The sequence below is a fragment of the Lissotriton vulgaris genome, chromosome 7, assembly GCF_964263255.1.
Source record: "Lissotriton vulgaris chromosome 7, aLisVul1.2, whole genome shotgun sequence".
Taxonomy (NCBI): domain Eukaryota; kingdom Metazoa; phylum Chordata; class Amphibia; order Caudata; family Salamandridae; genus Lissotriton; species Lissotriton vulgaris.
This window is the reverse complement of record NC_141695.1, coordinates 1,154,523,124-1,154,539,928: the sequence shown is the minus strand read 5'-3', so window position 1 is coordinate 1,154,539,928 and position 16,805 is coordinate 1,154,523,124. Positions and strand designations below refer to the sequence as shown.

The window sequence follows — 16,805 nt, the reverse complement described above, 5'->3', positions numbered from 1 at the left end:
CCATACAACAGGTTAATACAAAGTTGCTATAAACCTATTTGTTTAGAATGAAGAATGGGTGATTGTTAAAAACAATGTATATTTTGGATGCCAAATTCAGAAGACAAATTCTGAAATCTGATAAATTTCAGTTCAAGTCTTTACTTAGAAAGAAATCTGGGGGCATATTACCAACAAGTAGCGATATTTATTGCTAAATAGGCTTAGCGACAATTTTTTTAGCAACGTTTATCTCCAAAGCGATACATTTTCCGGCGATAGCGGCGAAATGCGTGAATATCGCTGAGAATACAGCGATATTCACACATTAGCGACGAAATGCTCATAGCCATGTTATCCACCTCCCATTGGATAACATGGCTAAGAACTGGTCTGAGCAGGCGTTGGATTTTGGCGATAGCGGGAATATTTCCATTGCTACGCCTGCCTTGCTGATAGGCGATAGCGACGATAGCGACTGCTTTCAGTCGCTAACAGGTTGGGTACGCCCACTTTGCATGTCATTAGCGATAAATATCACTGACATGCAAAGCGGGCCCCAAACCGCTCGCTATCGCCTAAAAGCTGTCGCTAACATCAGTTAGCGACAGCTTGCTAATAGAGCGATAGAATTATCGCCGCTTAGCGGCCGAAAATGGCAGCTAAACCGGCGATAATTGCGTAATATGCCCCCTGGTCCCCTTTACTGCAAGGAACTCCCATTTGCATCTGTGCCCAGTGCCAGAACCCTCCCCTCAGATTTTCACCTCACTTGCCCCCTTAATTGAAAGTATACTTTGCCTGCCTACCCCCAGGCAGGATTTTCAACTGTTCTCTCCTACAGCGCAGTGCCACAGGTGAAGCCTGAGCCTCTTTTCCCTTCTTCGGAGATCTGGTTTCCCATCTCTTAAAATCACCAAGAGTTTATCAAACTTGTTGAAGACAGCTTGCAAAGGCAAAAATGGTAACTACAGATGTCAGCTCTTCAGTCCCACTGAGAGTGACCTATGCATTTCTAGAAGTCACAACATGTGCATATGGACGTGACCAGATTAATATTGCTCAAAAATATCTAAGTGCAGTGACCCACACCTTTGCCGTACTTTATAGGTGACCATGTTGTGAGACCATATTTTTGTACCATACAATAATTCACCAAACAAACACGGCAACCAATCTGCACGCTAGACTCCTTTATTGTAGAGTGGAGTGCACAAATAAAGGGCAAACCAGTAATTTGCGGGGGGCGTGGCTTAGCGCGACATCATGGGGGACGCAGCTTAGAGACGCTCCGTCCCGCCATGCCATAATCCGACAATTTCTCCTGCCTTCCCCTCACTCCTAAGTGCCCCAACTAAGTGATTCCAGTGTTGGATACTAGCTCCGAGCCCCACAAGCATCCTGGGCCGAGATAGCCCACCGGAGGCCGCAGATCGCGACCCCGAGCAGTGAGGCCTACATCGGGGAGTCAAGCCGGGACCTGGAGTTTCACGGTCCCGGCGGCAACAGCGGAGTGCAGCAGCAGTGCGGGTATTGGTCCCCAGGCAGTTTGGACCAGTGCAGAAGCTTGGCGGCACGGCTCGGACCCCAGCGCTGCTCGACGACAGTGTTTCCAGGCTAGCGACCAAGACTTCGGGTGGCAGAACCGTAGAGTGGCCTACAATTGTGGGTGACGCCGGGACCTCAATTTTGGCGCACACCCGGAGACAGTACTGGACACCGGCCCGAAGATCCCCCCTCCCCCGCGCTGCAACAGACAGCAGTGGAACAACAGCAAGGGGGCACACAGACGGTGAGGTGTGTGGGGGACTGGATTCCACTGCACACCTGGTGGAAATCGGGCCGCACCGACAACTGGGTCAGTACCAGGTCTGCATTGGGGAACATCAGACGATCCTCAGTCTCCGGCCTAGTTGGAGCTGAGGGACACACGTCGTTGGCAACCTCTGACCATCCTCACTTGGTGTGCACACACTGGGACGGTGCTGGGAGGGGTCCCCGGCCCCCGGAGGACTACTGCCTAAGGACCTGCAAAGAGAGCCCTGTGGTAGCCCACGTGGGTGGCGCATTGGGGGGCATCTGCGGAGCCCGGGACCTCTGAGACAACCCTCTTCCATTGGGCGGTCGGGTCGGGCCGTGCCAGGGAGGCACATAGAATGGGGCACCTGATCTGAGGCCAGTCTTGCGGTCCCCGAGTCACGAACTTGAAGGTGAAATTGTGAATTACCCCGGGTGGTCCTGGGCTACCCGGTCAGTGGGGTGAGATGCACACGAATACCTGGCAGCGACAGCGATACCTATACGAAGGTGCCAAAAGCCGATTCCTGGGGAGGCCGGTGCTTGTAGCCCGCACTAATGATGCGGGGAGGCGGCGGGGGGGCTTCCCCAAAACCGGGCCCCATTGACAAATTCACAGGCCCCAGTGGCGGTGCGGGAGCGACTGGTGGTCGACTGGAGGCCGGGCCGGACAACACCGCCCTTATGGCAGCCATAACGCAATCCTGTGATATGCTGGACGCTAAAATAGGTGCCGTGGGGTCGGATGTGAAACTACTGCGCCAGGACCTGAGGAAAGCAGTCTCCCGCATCACGGAGGCTAAAACGCGCCTCTCCGGAGTGGAAGATGATGTGGATGCCCTAAAGCGCAAGGTGGCTACCATGGAGTTGGTCCAGAAGAGCCTGGCTCTCCACGTGGAAGATGCAGAGGGACGCGCGAGACGGGACAACCTACGCCTTGTGGGACTGCCTGAGGGCTGTGAGAAGGGCAACATGGAGGGCTTCTTGACGGAGTGGCTGGAGGGCTGGCTCCCTGAAGGGTCGCTTTCCCGCTGCTTTGTGATCGAGCAGGCACACCGGGCCCTCATCCAGAAACCACCGGAGGGTGCACGGCTACGGCCAGTGATCGCTAAACTCCTAAATTACCATGAACGGGACACTATCCAGAAAATTGCCAGAGAGAAGGAGCCGTTACTTTATGATAACCATCGAATCATGATTTTCCCTGACTACACCCGCATGGTGCAGCAACAGCGGCAGTCCTTCACGGCGGCCAAGGCCCGCCTGCGTGAGTTGAAACTCCCATCCGCCTTGCTGTATCCGGCCCAATTGCGGGTGGTATTCCAGTCGCGCACGCACGTTTTCAATACCCCGGAGGAGGTGTTTCAGTGGACAGACGAAACAGTGCAGATTAGAGTGCGCACACCCCCTGGGTTGGAGACTGATTCTTAGCAAGGCGGGCCGCAGTCGTAGGCTTCTCGGGGGACTAGGCGGAGGAACAATGGGAGGTCGCGGTCCCAACAGCGCACAACCTCCGAGAGTGCGTCGGAAGGGGGGAAAGGAGCCCAGGACAGCCAAGTTGATGGAACTTGAGGCAGCACCTCACTGACTTGGGGGGACATACCTGGCTGCAACTCTGCATATCCTGATATATGTTGATGGACTTGTATCCTGTCTACTTTTACAGACTGGTATGGTAATGGGGATAGGTGGCTAAGCTGGTGCTGATTCTCACGTCACGGGAGGTACTGGTGGGCACAAGGGAGCGGGCCGGGGGGACATTATGGGTGGGCAACACCCCGAGGAGTAAGGGGGTAGTAGAGTTTGCGGGTGGGGGGAACGTTAATGGGGATCCATTGGAGTAGATGGCTTCTGGCCTCCCGTTGGGGGTCGGCGACATACTACGCAGCGACAGGTACTTCAATGTTGCTGAGGTATGGGGGAAGGGATGGGGGTAGGGGAGGGGGACGGTTGGAGTTTGAGGTGGGGGCAGGGTCGGGGGCAGGGTCGCATGGTCTCATGAGAGTCTGGATGGTTGTATGGAAGGTACGAGTCGGCCCACTGGCTGGAAGTTCACCTTTGATGTCCCGTGATGGCAGGGTCTGAACATAGAGCCCCAGGGTCTGGGGGATCCTTAGAGTCCTCAGCTGGAAAGTCCAGGGCATCCTAAATAAGATCAAGAGGGGGGCTGTGTTACGGCAGGTGAAGAGGGCAGGGGCAGATGTGCTCTTACTCCAGGAAACTCACCTTATGGGCACAAGAACACCATGCTTGCAGCGATTTGGCTTTCATCAAGTATTTCATGCTGGGTTTACGAGGGGCTCGAGGGGGGTGGCTATACTTGTTCACCGCAGGGTCCCCTATGTCCATTCCTCTCAGTGGATAGATGTGCAGGGTAGATATGCCATCATTAAGGGTACCATAGGTGAGGAACCGATAGCGTTAGGGAGTGTCTATGTCCCTCCTCCCCTACAATGGTCCCTAATTGAAAAGCTGCTTGGTATTTGGGCTGACTTACAAGATGCACTACAAGTTGTAGGAGGAGATTGGAATGATGTCATGGACAGCTAGAGAGATAGGTACCATACGGGGGGCGGCGGAGTGGCTGGTCCCCCCACGAAACTTCATGGTATGGTGCGAGGTCTGAACTGGATGGATACATGGCGGCATTTACATGGCAATACGAGGGGATACACATATATATCCGCGGTCCATAAATCCTTCTCTAGATTGGATTACCTTTTTGTGCCGGGTGCGTTGCAACACAGGGTGGAAGCAGTGGCTATCCTGCAGCGGAGACTTTCAGATCACTCCCCTATTACAGTGGACATAGGCTTAAGTAGGGAGAGGAGGCCGTTTCTATGGCGCCTCTCTGCCTGGCACATGCAGCAACCGGATTATCAGAAGCATATGGGAGAGGCCATCGCCAACTTTTTGGCAGACAATGTAGGGTCAGTGGATGAGGTGAGCACAGTCTGGGAGTCAATGAAGCCAACACTCCGGGGGGTGGACATAGCATGGTGCACGGCGGCACGAAGGAAGCGTAGGGAGGAACTGGTCCGAGCAGAGGCCAATATTGTGACACTGGAGCTCCGAGGGAGTATGGAAGAGGGGGCACAAGCGGTGGGGCAGCTTCTCCTGGCGCAGCAGTCTTATGCATCCATGTTGATGGACGAAGCGAAGCAGATATGGCTTGCTACCCGCAGCCGGGTCTATCAGTGGGGGGACAAATCCGGGACGATGCTTCACCGGCTCTGTCAAGGTACATTTCAGGTCCAAGTCCTACCCGAGATATTGGATGCAGCAGGGGCCCCGGGTACAGATCCAATGGCATTGGCGGAGGGGTTTGCCTCCTACCATGCTGATCTCTATGCCCGCACAAATGTCTCACAGCGGCTGTGATTGATAAGTTTCTGGTGGGCATGCCACCGCGCGCTGTTCCAGATGAGGTGAGGGGCCGCCTGGAGCTCCCCCTCACAGAGGACGAGCTAGGCACAGCCTTGGGTGAACTTAATACGGGCAAGGCACCCAGGCCGAATGGGTTTCCCAGCGAATTCTATAAGAATATCACCTACAGCTAGGGGCACTTTAGAGAGCTGCTGTTGAGGAGGCCAGGGAGCGAGGTAGCCTTCCCCCTGACTGGAGGCACGCAGAAGTTGTGGTGTTTCATAAACCCGGTCGCCCCCCCGAGCAGTATGCCTCATACCGCCCGATTTCCCTATTAAATGTAGAAGCAAAAATTCTAGCTAAGGCGCTGCCAAATCGTCTTTTGCCCTATGTGACTTATTTAGTACACCCAGATCAGGCTGGCTTTAAGCCCCAAAGGGCAACCAGACATAACATTCGCAGAGCGCATGTGGCGGTAGAGACAGTCCGGAACGCCGGTGTGCCTGCGGCACTTCTACTGGCGGATATGGACAGAGCATTCGATTCCCTAAGTTGGGTCTATTTATTCGCCCTGCTGACGGGGCTGAATCTGGGACCCAGATTTCTGTCATACATCCAGCTGTTATATTCAGATCTGACGGCCTCGGTCAGGGTGGCCGGCGTTGCCTCATCTAGGTTTCGCATTCAAAGGGGCACCCGACAGGGTTGTTCCCTCTCGCCCTATTTATTCGCTCTTGCCATGGAGCCGCTGGTCATGTGGGTGCGCATGGATGCGCAGCTGCATGGTTTCGAGTGGGGATGGGCCCTGTCCGATAGAATCGCGCTCTATGCGGACGATGTCCTCTTCTTTCTAACAGACATGGATAGGTCACGACCCGGTGTCATGGAAATCATGCAGATTTTTGGCGAGACATCCGGACTCTTCTTGAACCATCACAAATCTACTCTGTGGGTTCTGGGGGTGCATACCTAGACAGGGGAGTGGGCATCAGTGCTCCAAAGGGCAACAGGTGGCATAAAATACCTGGGTGTCTTCCTATCTGAGGTCCCAGCGATTGCTTGGGAGCGGAATGTAATGCCTGTGTGGGAACGGGCTAAGGCAGATATCAAACTCTGGTCCCGTATGCCATTGACTATTTATGGAAGGTCGGCGATCTTTAAAATGGTGGCCCTCCCCAGGTTGCTCTACCAACTACAGAATCATCCATACCCATCCGCTCCCAGTGGTTCAGGCATGTCAACGTGGTCCTAGGACAGTTCCTGTGGTCGGGGGCGCAATACGTGTGGCGGTGCGAACATGCTTCGTCTCCTCCTATTGTGGCGGACTGGCGACATCTGATCTCCAGTCCTATTACCAGGCATCCCACCCACCTACTCGTGTTGAATGATTTGTGGTATGGGGACAGGAGGGACCCTGCATATGCGTTGGAACGCCATCTCATGGGGACCACCTCGCTTCACACATTACTGTATGCGGCGCAGCTACGAAAGCTGCTGCCACACGCAGTTAGTCTTTCAAATTTGGAGACAAGCATGGAATGGTGGAACAAGTTGACGGCTGAAACCCCCCTTTGGCGTAATGGCAGATTCCCGGGACTAGCTGCGTTACAGGGATTTTGGGGGTGGGATAACATTGGGATATCCACACTGGGTGATGTAGTATCAGGAGTGACCCTTAAGTCTTTTGAGGAATTAAGCCAGGAGTTTTGTATGCCCCCACCCAATTCTTTCGCTACCTCCAATTCCGCCACACCCTATCCCCAAGCTTAGATGGACTGGAATCTCTCCCCGAGTTTAGCCATATAGAGGCCAAGGTATTTATGGGTGAGCTAGGTCCCAAAAAGATATCCAGTATATACCAAACCATAGTTACGCATTGTTCCACGTCACTACAGAAGCTTCAGGAGTCCACGGAGTCGGACGTGGGGGCCCTGGATGAGGAGGATTGGAGGGAGGCGCTGGCAGGGCCTCGGGGTGCGGCCATTTCAGTACGCCTTCGGTTGATACAATTCAAGTACCTTCATAGGGCGTATTTTACCAGGCATCGCTTATCGAGGGCGGGTCTCATAGCGTCCCCGGACTGCTTGCGTTGTGGACAGGAGGCGGGGACGTTCATTCACACGGTGTGGAGCTGCCCGGCACTGGCTCAATTTTGGAGAGGAGTGTGGGACTGCTTGTCTGAAGTGCTGGGGTGGGAACTCCCACGTACACCACGACTGGGGCTTCTGCAGGTCATGGATGGGGTAGGAGGGAATGTGTACAAAAGGCACTTGCTTCTGTTGGGCCTTACGCTGGCCAAGAGGGATGTAGCGAGAGCCTGGAAAGATACCCGAGCCCCGGCAATTGCGGCATGGAAGAGGGGGCTTGATTTTTGCATGGGACTGGAAGATCCCATTTTCGTTGCCAGGGGATGTCTACAAAAACACTATAAAATTTGGAAGAGGTGGGCCGACTTTAGAGGCCTCTGGCTAGAGCCTCCTGTAGATCAAGACCCGCTGGTAGAGGTGGAATGAGTGGATGCCGACAGGTGCATACAAAGTGTTCAGGGATTTGTTACAGAACCAGAGACGGGGAAGATGACCATATGACGGGGGGAGGGAGACAGGGGGAGGAAGGGGAGGGGGGAGGGGGTATGGGAAGGGGCTGGGGGGGCCATGTGTCATTTTGTATTTCATAATGGTTGACTTATTCTCTCAGCTGAAAACAAGATTGAGCATTTTTTGATCTGGTTATAATGTCCTGCGGTTACCTCTGGAGTACAGAGGCCTGCACCTTGTAAACAATCTTCAATAAAATTTGTTTTAAAAAAAACTGTTATTTGCATGAAGCCTCTGCTGCTCTGTTGACACTTAGATACTCTGTTTGCAGGAAAAGGACAATGTTCCAGAAGATCGTGGACCAGTCAAAGACATACGAGAGCGAACAGGCCTGGACAGACTACTTGATGCTGGAACAAACCCGCAAGGAAATCGTCATGTAGGTTTTTGAAGGCCAAGCTTCTGTAGGATCCTGGGTCTGAGTGTGGTTTTGCAAAGATCATAGTCATAGACAGGTGTGTCTATTTTATGCTGTAGTTGTTGCTAGCCCAACCATAGTATATGCAGCTTACTATTAATTTGCAAATGTGTCTTGATGAATATTGTACATTTTGGGTTTAACATTTTTTTCTGGGTACTAAAACATTAACAATGTTGAGAACACCAGAATTCCTGTAATCCGGGCCTCCTCCTAGCCCCTGTTTACATTATTTGAAGACACAACATGTAAAGCATACAGTTGAAACTTGAAAAAAAGAAAAGGGAAAGGATAAAGTAATAAGAGGGTTTGTACAGGAAGAGGGGTGATAAAAGAGTGGAATGAAAGAAGTTGAGGGGACCTTGCAAATCGCTGGAGGGCAAACCCCTGGGGTCGGTCATTTTTTATATAAGTACCCTTGTAGCAGTGCATTCAACCAAACCCTATCCGTCTAAATAGTGAGCAGAGGAGTGTATCCGCTATGAAAGTTCACATTCGGTCAATCATATGACTCTCAGGTTGCAGGTCCTCACTATGACCCGGTAGTTGACTTCAATCCATCCAGGAATGATTTTGCTGATTCCACATGCGTTGTTTTTGGTGCAAAACCCTTAGCCTTGCCGGGCTCGACGCTGCTGCTCTTTCACTTATCTCCATCTACGGATCAACTGCAGCCTCTGCTTCTTCTTAAGGGTCAGAATAACCAACAGGAGCACCCCGTTGACCTCAGACGTAACATGGGCATGAATCTATACATGCAGCAATAGCATACCATCAAAGTATTTTTTTGGGAACTATTTTATGAGTGAAAGTAATATAATGAATACATCATAAGGTACTGGCATGCATCCAGTGTCACTTGCGATTTAAGCTCAGGCTTCAGTCACATGGGACACAGGACATACATCAGTGAGAGTGTTTGGCAATACTTGAACTTTTGTATTTAATCATCAAATCCTCCTAGATCACTGTTTTGGGCAAATGTTCGCCCTCACATTGGGAGATAGTGGAGCAACACAAATCCCTGATCAATTTGTGTAGTGTGATAAAGGCTGCTTTTTTAAACAGGTGCAGACTTTAGCTTATTCCATGGCAAACAGCATTGCAAAGCTAAAATCTAGCTAAACATTCAATTAACTATCCAATATCCCACCCCCACTTCAGTCGCCCCACCTACTTTTCCCACCCGCAAGTATCTCATTGCTATTGAAGCATGTTTCAACATTTTCATCCTTAACTTTCCCCTACAGCCTATGATTGCCAGTATTAAACTCTATGCAACTAAACTTCTTAACCTTGAACTTCCTGCCTACCTTCCCTGTGTTTCACAAATGGCAACTCCAACTTCTGTAACCTGCCGCAAAACTTTCCGGGCCACCTCTACACACCTGTCTCAAGGGACAACTGTACAACAATAACTTAACCTTATGTACCTGTCCCAACAACAGGCTCTAAGAAAAAGCAAACCACCAGGAAACCTAAAGACCCCCAACAGCAACTTCTTAAGGGATGGGGGCATGGGGAAAGGGGATGCCCAGAACTCCCTGCCACCAGGTCACCTGAAACCTAAAATGGTGGCAGGGAGACCAAAAGCAGCCCCTAATATAGCCCTGTTGGGCTCCATTGGACTCCCTCGAAGTCCAATCCAATATGGCTGCACCCACTCCAAAAGACTCCAGTGGGCAGACCTCACTATGGTATACCATCATATCTTGTGACATTGGGATAGTCAATACTCCTTCACACAGCACACATTCACTCTTGCACTGACACTAGGATCCTATTACCCAATTGCGTATGCACTCCTTTTTGAGGGTGGAAACTCTCCCTTGAAGCGCAATACTTGTTGAATAATCAAAGCATTTTACTCTTACTGTGAGGTGTGTATAGTGCTCGTCTGTAAAGGACTCAATTGGCGACATAGACGACTATAGTGCTCAGGTAACTCTTCCTCATCCTGACATCCTGACAATGACCGCTTAATTAATGTCCGGGTTGAATATTTGAGCCTGTGGTTTCTGGTGCTTGGCACTGGCACTTAACTGTCTCCACCCGCCCTTAGGATGGTCTGTCACATGATGGCGCTGTTTATTTCACTTAGAGACAAGCAAAACAACAGTAGTTTGACTATATGGCTCAAAATATATTTTCAATTTATCCTAAAAATGTATGGACTATAAAGCACCCAAACACTCTAGGCTGGATTCACAAAGGAACTTATGTGTAGTTCAGTTAAGAGTGCAGAGTCTCCGCACTTGGGGCAGAATCCCCGCGCTCAGCACAGAACCTCCACACGGCGCACTATCTGCAGTACTCCATGCAGAGATTCCACTGCGAGTGTGGAGACTCTGACCCCAGTGCAGAGAGTCTGCACTCATAACCTTACTACATGCAAGTACCTTTGTGAATTGGCCCCTCTGTAATAATTGTGTATATGCAATTTGTCATAATTTTTCTTGTTTGATCGCATTTACGGCTCTTTTTTTTACTATCATTAGCATAGAGTGTTCACCTTTCACACTGAGCACTTATACAGTACATCTATTTGACGATCATTTGATATTTGTCTATGTCCACTGAAAAGTCTTTGATATAAATGTTTTGACATAGTGTATACAATTCTTCTAAAGGGTCAGCATGCCAAAGTCAGCCACAGAGAGGAAAGAATGTGTTCACCCCATGCTTGAAGAGTTTCTCAGATGGATCACTGGCAGCTCTCCTGTCTTTCTCTATTACTTTCCGCATGTTGTCTAGATAACACGTTGCTTCCATCACTGAGCCCCTAAAGTCCTCTCAGTCCTATATCAAGGGTCTCAAAACTTTTCTGTAATGAAAATTACTTCTGATCAGTGAAAATCGTTTTGAGCTACTGAAGGCCAAGTAACTCATGCATTGTTACCAGACACCCTCACACCCAGCTTAATTGACTTTGAACCTAATGTCCATAGTTCAAGTTCAAGTTCAAGTTCAGTAATTTGTATAGCGCACTACTCACCCAGAGGGTCTCAAGGCGCTTGAGGGAGGGGGGGTACTTTACTTATCGAATATCCAAGTTTTAGTTGCTTTCTGAAGGAGAGGTGGTTCTGTGTGAGGTGGAGGTGGGTGGGGAGAGAGTTCCAGGTTTTGGCCGCTAAGTAGGAGAAGGATCTTCCCCCCATGGTGGATCTATGGAAGCGCGGAATTGCAGCGAGGGCTTGATTGGACGATCGTAGTTGGCGGGTGGGGGTGTAAAAGGATAGGCGCGTGTTGAGGCATTCGGGTCCTAGATCGTAGAGGGCTTTGTGTGCGTGGGTGAGGAGACGGAACGTTATTCTCTTGTTGATGTGGAGCCAATGGAGGTCTTTCAGGTGGTCGGAAATGTGAGCTTGGCGGGGGATGTCTAGTATGAGTCTGGCTGAGGCGTTTTGGATGCGTTGGAGTTTTTTCTGTAGTTTGGCTGTAGTTCCGGCGTACAGGGTGTTTCCGTAATCCAGTCGGCTTGTGACCAGTGCGTGGGTGACCGTCTTTCTTGTTTCGGTGGGGATCCAACGGAAGATTTTTTTTAGCATGCGTAGGATGTTGAAGCATGATGATGAGACGGCCAATACTGTGACTAGAGGTACTGTGATAGGGTTGCCATGTGAGTCAGTGAGTGCATGGTCTTTGGGGATGTATGAAAATGCATGAATGAATGGGATATATTTGAATGGGTGACTGAGATCCTGTGGGCTTTGTACTTGTGGCACAGGACATACCTTTCGCCATATGTGGACCCTTACATGTACAACACAAACATACAATTGTTTTCTTAAATGGGTGAAATTTAAAGTGCAGAAAAATGTTCTCCAAAAATGGCTATATTTTTCAGTTATAAATATGGCAGCATGTCTACCAACCACTGGGAGCAAGACGCCTACTGTGTGTAAATAAGCTACTTTGAGTAGGGAGATAATTCAATTGAAGAGTTAACTTTATGTTTATATGTATTAAATAAACTCATTATTTTAATGTTCTTCCATGTCAAAGTGTTTTTACAAACAGCAGGCATATTGTGATGTGATGTGATGTGATGTGATGTGAAGGGGTTTTTATAAAGCGCAGGTTGCACTCCAAGGAGCATCTTTGCGCTATAGAAGAGATTTAATGCTCCTGGTGGTTGTGGAGAGAAAGGGGTATCTAGACTAGGTTTTTACATTGCTGTTCAGAGAGTGTGAATATCCAGGTTTTGAGAGCCTTTCTGAAAATTGTTTCTGTGGGGATTTGACGAAGATGAAAGGGAAGAAGGTTCCAGGCCTTGGAACCTAGTACCGCCAGGGATCTTCCTCCTTTCGTTTTAAGTCTGAATTTGGGAATAGTGAGAAGATTGGCCCCTTGGGACCTGAGGCATCGCGTGGGGCTGTAGTGCTTGAACATTTTCTTTATGTAGATGGGTCCATTTCCATTGAAAGCCCTGAAAGTGATCAGTAAAATGTTGAAGAGCACCCTTTTGTGGATGGGCAGCCAGTGCAGAGTGTTCATTGCTGCTGTGGCTGAGGTTCTCTTTATCCATCCTAACACTAGTCTGGCTGCAGAATGTTGTACAATTTGTAATTTTTGGCAGACTTCTTTGTTAGTCCCTGCATAAAGACTATTACAGTAGTCGATGCGGGAGGTAATGAGGGCTACGGCGACAGTGGCTTGTATACATAGTTATAACACGAAAATAGTCATTTGTTTAAATGTGAGGAATTTAAAGTGAAGAAACGTGTTTCATAAAACATTAGGACATAATTGGCTTCATTTAAAGTAGAGAAAAACATTAAGACAATGTTTCATAGAAACATTTTTCTTTACTTTAAATTTCGGCCATTTAAAAGAAAAGGGCTGTATTTTTCAGTTATAATATGGCACTGTGTTTACCAGTCACTGGAAGCAAGATGCCTACTGTTTGTAAATGTTACACATTGAAAAGGGAGAAAATTAAAATGAAGCTAACTTAATTATTAAGTTAACTCTCCATTTAAATTGTATCTCTTTGAAAAGCTTTCAGAAATATAATTTTCTTCTCATGCTCCAATATGGAGTTGAGAATGACTTTTGTTTAAGAGTTAAACAACTCAGTGCAGGTGTCTCCAATCAGTACATCTCGAGCTACCAGTAGCTTGCAGTAACCTTCAACGTAGCTTCCAGCCTTGAGTTTAATTTTAACTAAGAACTGCAGCGTTTTCCTTTTAAAGTTAATGAAAGGCATCATTTAATTTACATTATTATTAACAGGCTGCAGATAGCAGAGCCTGATAATATGCAGTGCTCCACTCAGATTTATAACCCATGACTTCAGAACTGAAGCATTGAGGTATTTAACTGTTAAACAAAATTAATTCTCATCTCAATATTAAATTGTTGTGCAGCATGTCTAATAAACACTGACAAAAGCAATAGATTTTTCAGAGCCGAAACCTATTAGCTTTGCCAAGGCTAGTTATTCCTGCAACATGATTCCTGTTTGGGTGACTGCTGCCTCTGCCCCTCTGGGCTCTTTCTTTGCCATACCTGCTCAGGTGCTCAGGTCAGGCCAGGACACCATTTGCATTCCCCTGTACCAGTTAAACTGGTGCCAAACATGCCCTGGGGGAGGAGATTGGAACGGTCCCAAGCGCTCTCTATTACTGAGGACCGTGGGCGATCCACGCATTCACCATGGTCAGTCAGCCATGACCTGCTTCTGGGAAGACTGGAGGCCTTTGGGATCAAAGGCCTGGCCTTCAAGTGGCTGCAATCCTTCCTTTCGGGAAGGACTCAGAGGATACAACTAGGGGAGTCAACATCTGAAGTGGGGTTCTTAGAGGGCGGAGTACCACAGGGCTCCGCACTGTCCCCACTTCTGTTCAATCTTTACCTGCAGCCTCTGATTGCATCCCTGGCCGAGATGGGCTGTAGAGTCTTCAATTATGCTGACGACACTCAGCTAGTACTGAGTATCGATAACACAGGGACAGCACAAATCCAAGCTCAAAACATCTTGAGGTACACCGTAGGATGGATGACGGAAAACCTACTAAAGATCAACCCGGACAAGACCGAGGTATTGGTAATTCCATCTACCACCTCACCGTGGAGTGAACTGTACTGGCCGGCAGAGCTTGGATCAGCCCCAAAACCTAGTGCCAACGTAAAGAGCCTGGGGATTAAAATAGATTGTGATCTGTCAATGTGCAGCCAAATTTCCACAGTTGTTGGTACCTGCACAAACATCATCAGACAACTGAGAAAGTTAGCTCCCTTCCTCTCTCATTCCATGATGCGCTCAATTGTAGCAGCAACCGTCATTTCACGGATCGATTACGGGAATGCCCTGTATCTTGGCCTCCCAAAAATATTGACAAATAGACTTCAGGTCGTAATGAATGACGCCGCACGACTAATCTTTGGTTTGCCCAGACGAACAAAGGCCTCCCCTCTACTCCAAAACCTTCATTGGCTCCCTGTTAAAGAGAGGGTTGAGTTTAAGAGCCTCTGTATAGCGCACAAGGCCATCTACGGCCATGCTCCGGCCTACATCAAAGCTCGCCTGGAAGTATACAACCCAAAGAGAATTCTTAGATCATCGGATTCTCAGTTATTGGTCTGCCCCCGCTACAAATTAGTGACTAAGGAAGGGAGAGCCTTCTCTGTTCTGGCCCCCCAGCTATGGAACAAGCTACCTGAGGGGCTACGCAGGGAGGTGAATCTTCTACGGTTCAGGAAATCACTGAAAACACTGCTGTTTGGAAGAGCCCTGATCGCAATGTAGTCCTTTGCTGTGTCTCTCTGAGGTGTGAGCCAAGTTATTGTAATGACATCGATTTCCAAGCGCTCAGAGACCTGCAGGTGATTGGGCGCGCTATAAATCAAAAATAACAATAACAATCACTAGCATTACCCAGTCTTCACACAACCACCAACCGGGGCAGTGGCGGGAGCTCCTCCGCCACCCTATGACCAATTCCTCTAGTAGCATATGCTTCCTCTGCTAAGCTACAGCAGCCTTATCAGTGTTCCTGACTCTTGCTGTGGGCCTAGGACACAGCTTAGTGCCTGAGCTTCAGAGGTGATCAGCCAATGACGGAGGATGAGATTGGACTAGAAATCCGCAACCCCAATGGATTCCTTGTCGAATTCTGCAAGAAATATGCATCACATCTGACGCTGTTACTGATGTACGCTGAGGCACTCACCTCAGGTGAACTACTGTATGTCCTCCGGGGTGTCACGATTTCAGTGATCCAATAACTTGGGAAATCACTTAGCCAATGCAGGTCATACAGACCCATTACTCTTATGAATCTAGAGACAAAGATTCTCGCATAAATTCTGGCAAACAGGTTGTTAAAAGTAATCAGAACAGTACTGCTCTCAGATCAGATTGGGTTTATGCCGTAATGTGGCACCCGCCACTATCTAAGACGCCTTCCTACGGCGATGACCCTGTCTACTTGGGCATAGGGTGGAAGGGCCCTGGGTTCAATAGACTTTTAGAAAGTCTTCAATTCAATTTGATGGGACTTCATGTCCCATGTGCTGGAGTGAATTAATGTTGTCCCTCGCTTTAGACACTATGTAGCGATACTCTATTCCAAACCAAAGGCGAGAGTCAGAGTCTGTGGAAAACTGTTCAACGATCACACTGAGCATGCCATGCGATAGGGATGCCCCTTTTCCTTCCTTATAATCACCATGTTCATGGAGCCGTTGTCTGAATGGATCAGACGCGATGTTCAGTTTTGCGGCTTCTGTTGGCCCAGGGGAATGGAAGATAGGATCTCACTCTACTCAGATGATGCCCTAATATGCATAAGTAATCCTTACCTGCCCGATCTGATGCAAATGCTCCAAATGTATGCAGATGCAATGGCCTTACAGTAAATTGGTCTAAATCTATATAATACGCCTAACTCGGACACAGGATGACATACACCCGACCATTATCTTTCGTTGGGCAGACCAGCATTTCAAATATCTTGGCATGCTTATCACCCCTGGTTGCTCGTGTATAACTGGACTTAGATACATAAGAACCCCTGCCTTTAAATATACTGGATAGGGGACAGTGGCTGCCGGCATAGCTCGTCTGTGGGGGGGCCGGGGGGGGGGGGCACAGGGGGTCACGTGGGGTAGGGGGGTCACATGGGGAGGAGGAGCCATACGGGGGTCAAATTTCTTTTTAAATACCTTTCCGTCAGGTCCCGAGTCTTCACTTCTCATGCTTGCCTGCCTCCGACAGGAACAGGAAGCAGGCAGCCAGGCTCCCTCCCCTAAACTGATCACAACGCTGCATGCAGCTTTGTGATTGTTCTGGACCACCGTGACACGCGCTCAGCCAGGGGCTAGAGGGTGCGCATAACTGGTTTGGGCAGCCCGAGAGGGACGACCAATCAGTCTTTTCACACTCAGGAGTGGGCAACCCAATCCTCCCCTGCCCTGCTTGGAGAGCAGAGCAGCCCCGCCCGGCCACCCGCCTGCAAAGCAAACATAAAATGGTACTAATTAAAAGTTATGACCATTTTATGTTTTGGCTCCTAGCACTGCGAGAAAGCAGTGGGAAGATGCTCCTCCGCCATAGCTGAGGAGCCTCCTCTGTTAGGGGAGCTCCAATCAAGATGGTCTCCTTCCCCTGAATTCTGTAAACCTTCCAGGCCAGTCCTAATGCT

General features: G+C 49.3%; 1 protein-coding gene across 1 annotated transcript in view; it reads left to right on the top strand.

Moving 5' to 3' along the window:
- The window catches only part of PDE6A (phosphodiesterase 6A), a 300,863-nt gene that overhangs the window by 237,790 nt on the left and 46,268 nt on the right, over nucleotides 1-16,805 (top strand). Inside the window, exon 17 of the mRNA XM_086928871.1 lies at nucleotides 8,011-8,118. Within this exon, the coding sequence (XP_086784997.1) occupies nucleotides 8,011-8,118 (108 nt within the window). The remainder of the gene's footprint in view (nucleotides 1-8,010; nucleotides 8,119-16,805) is intronic.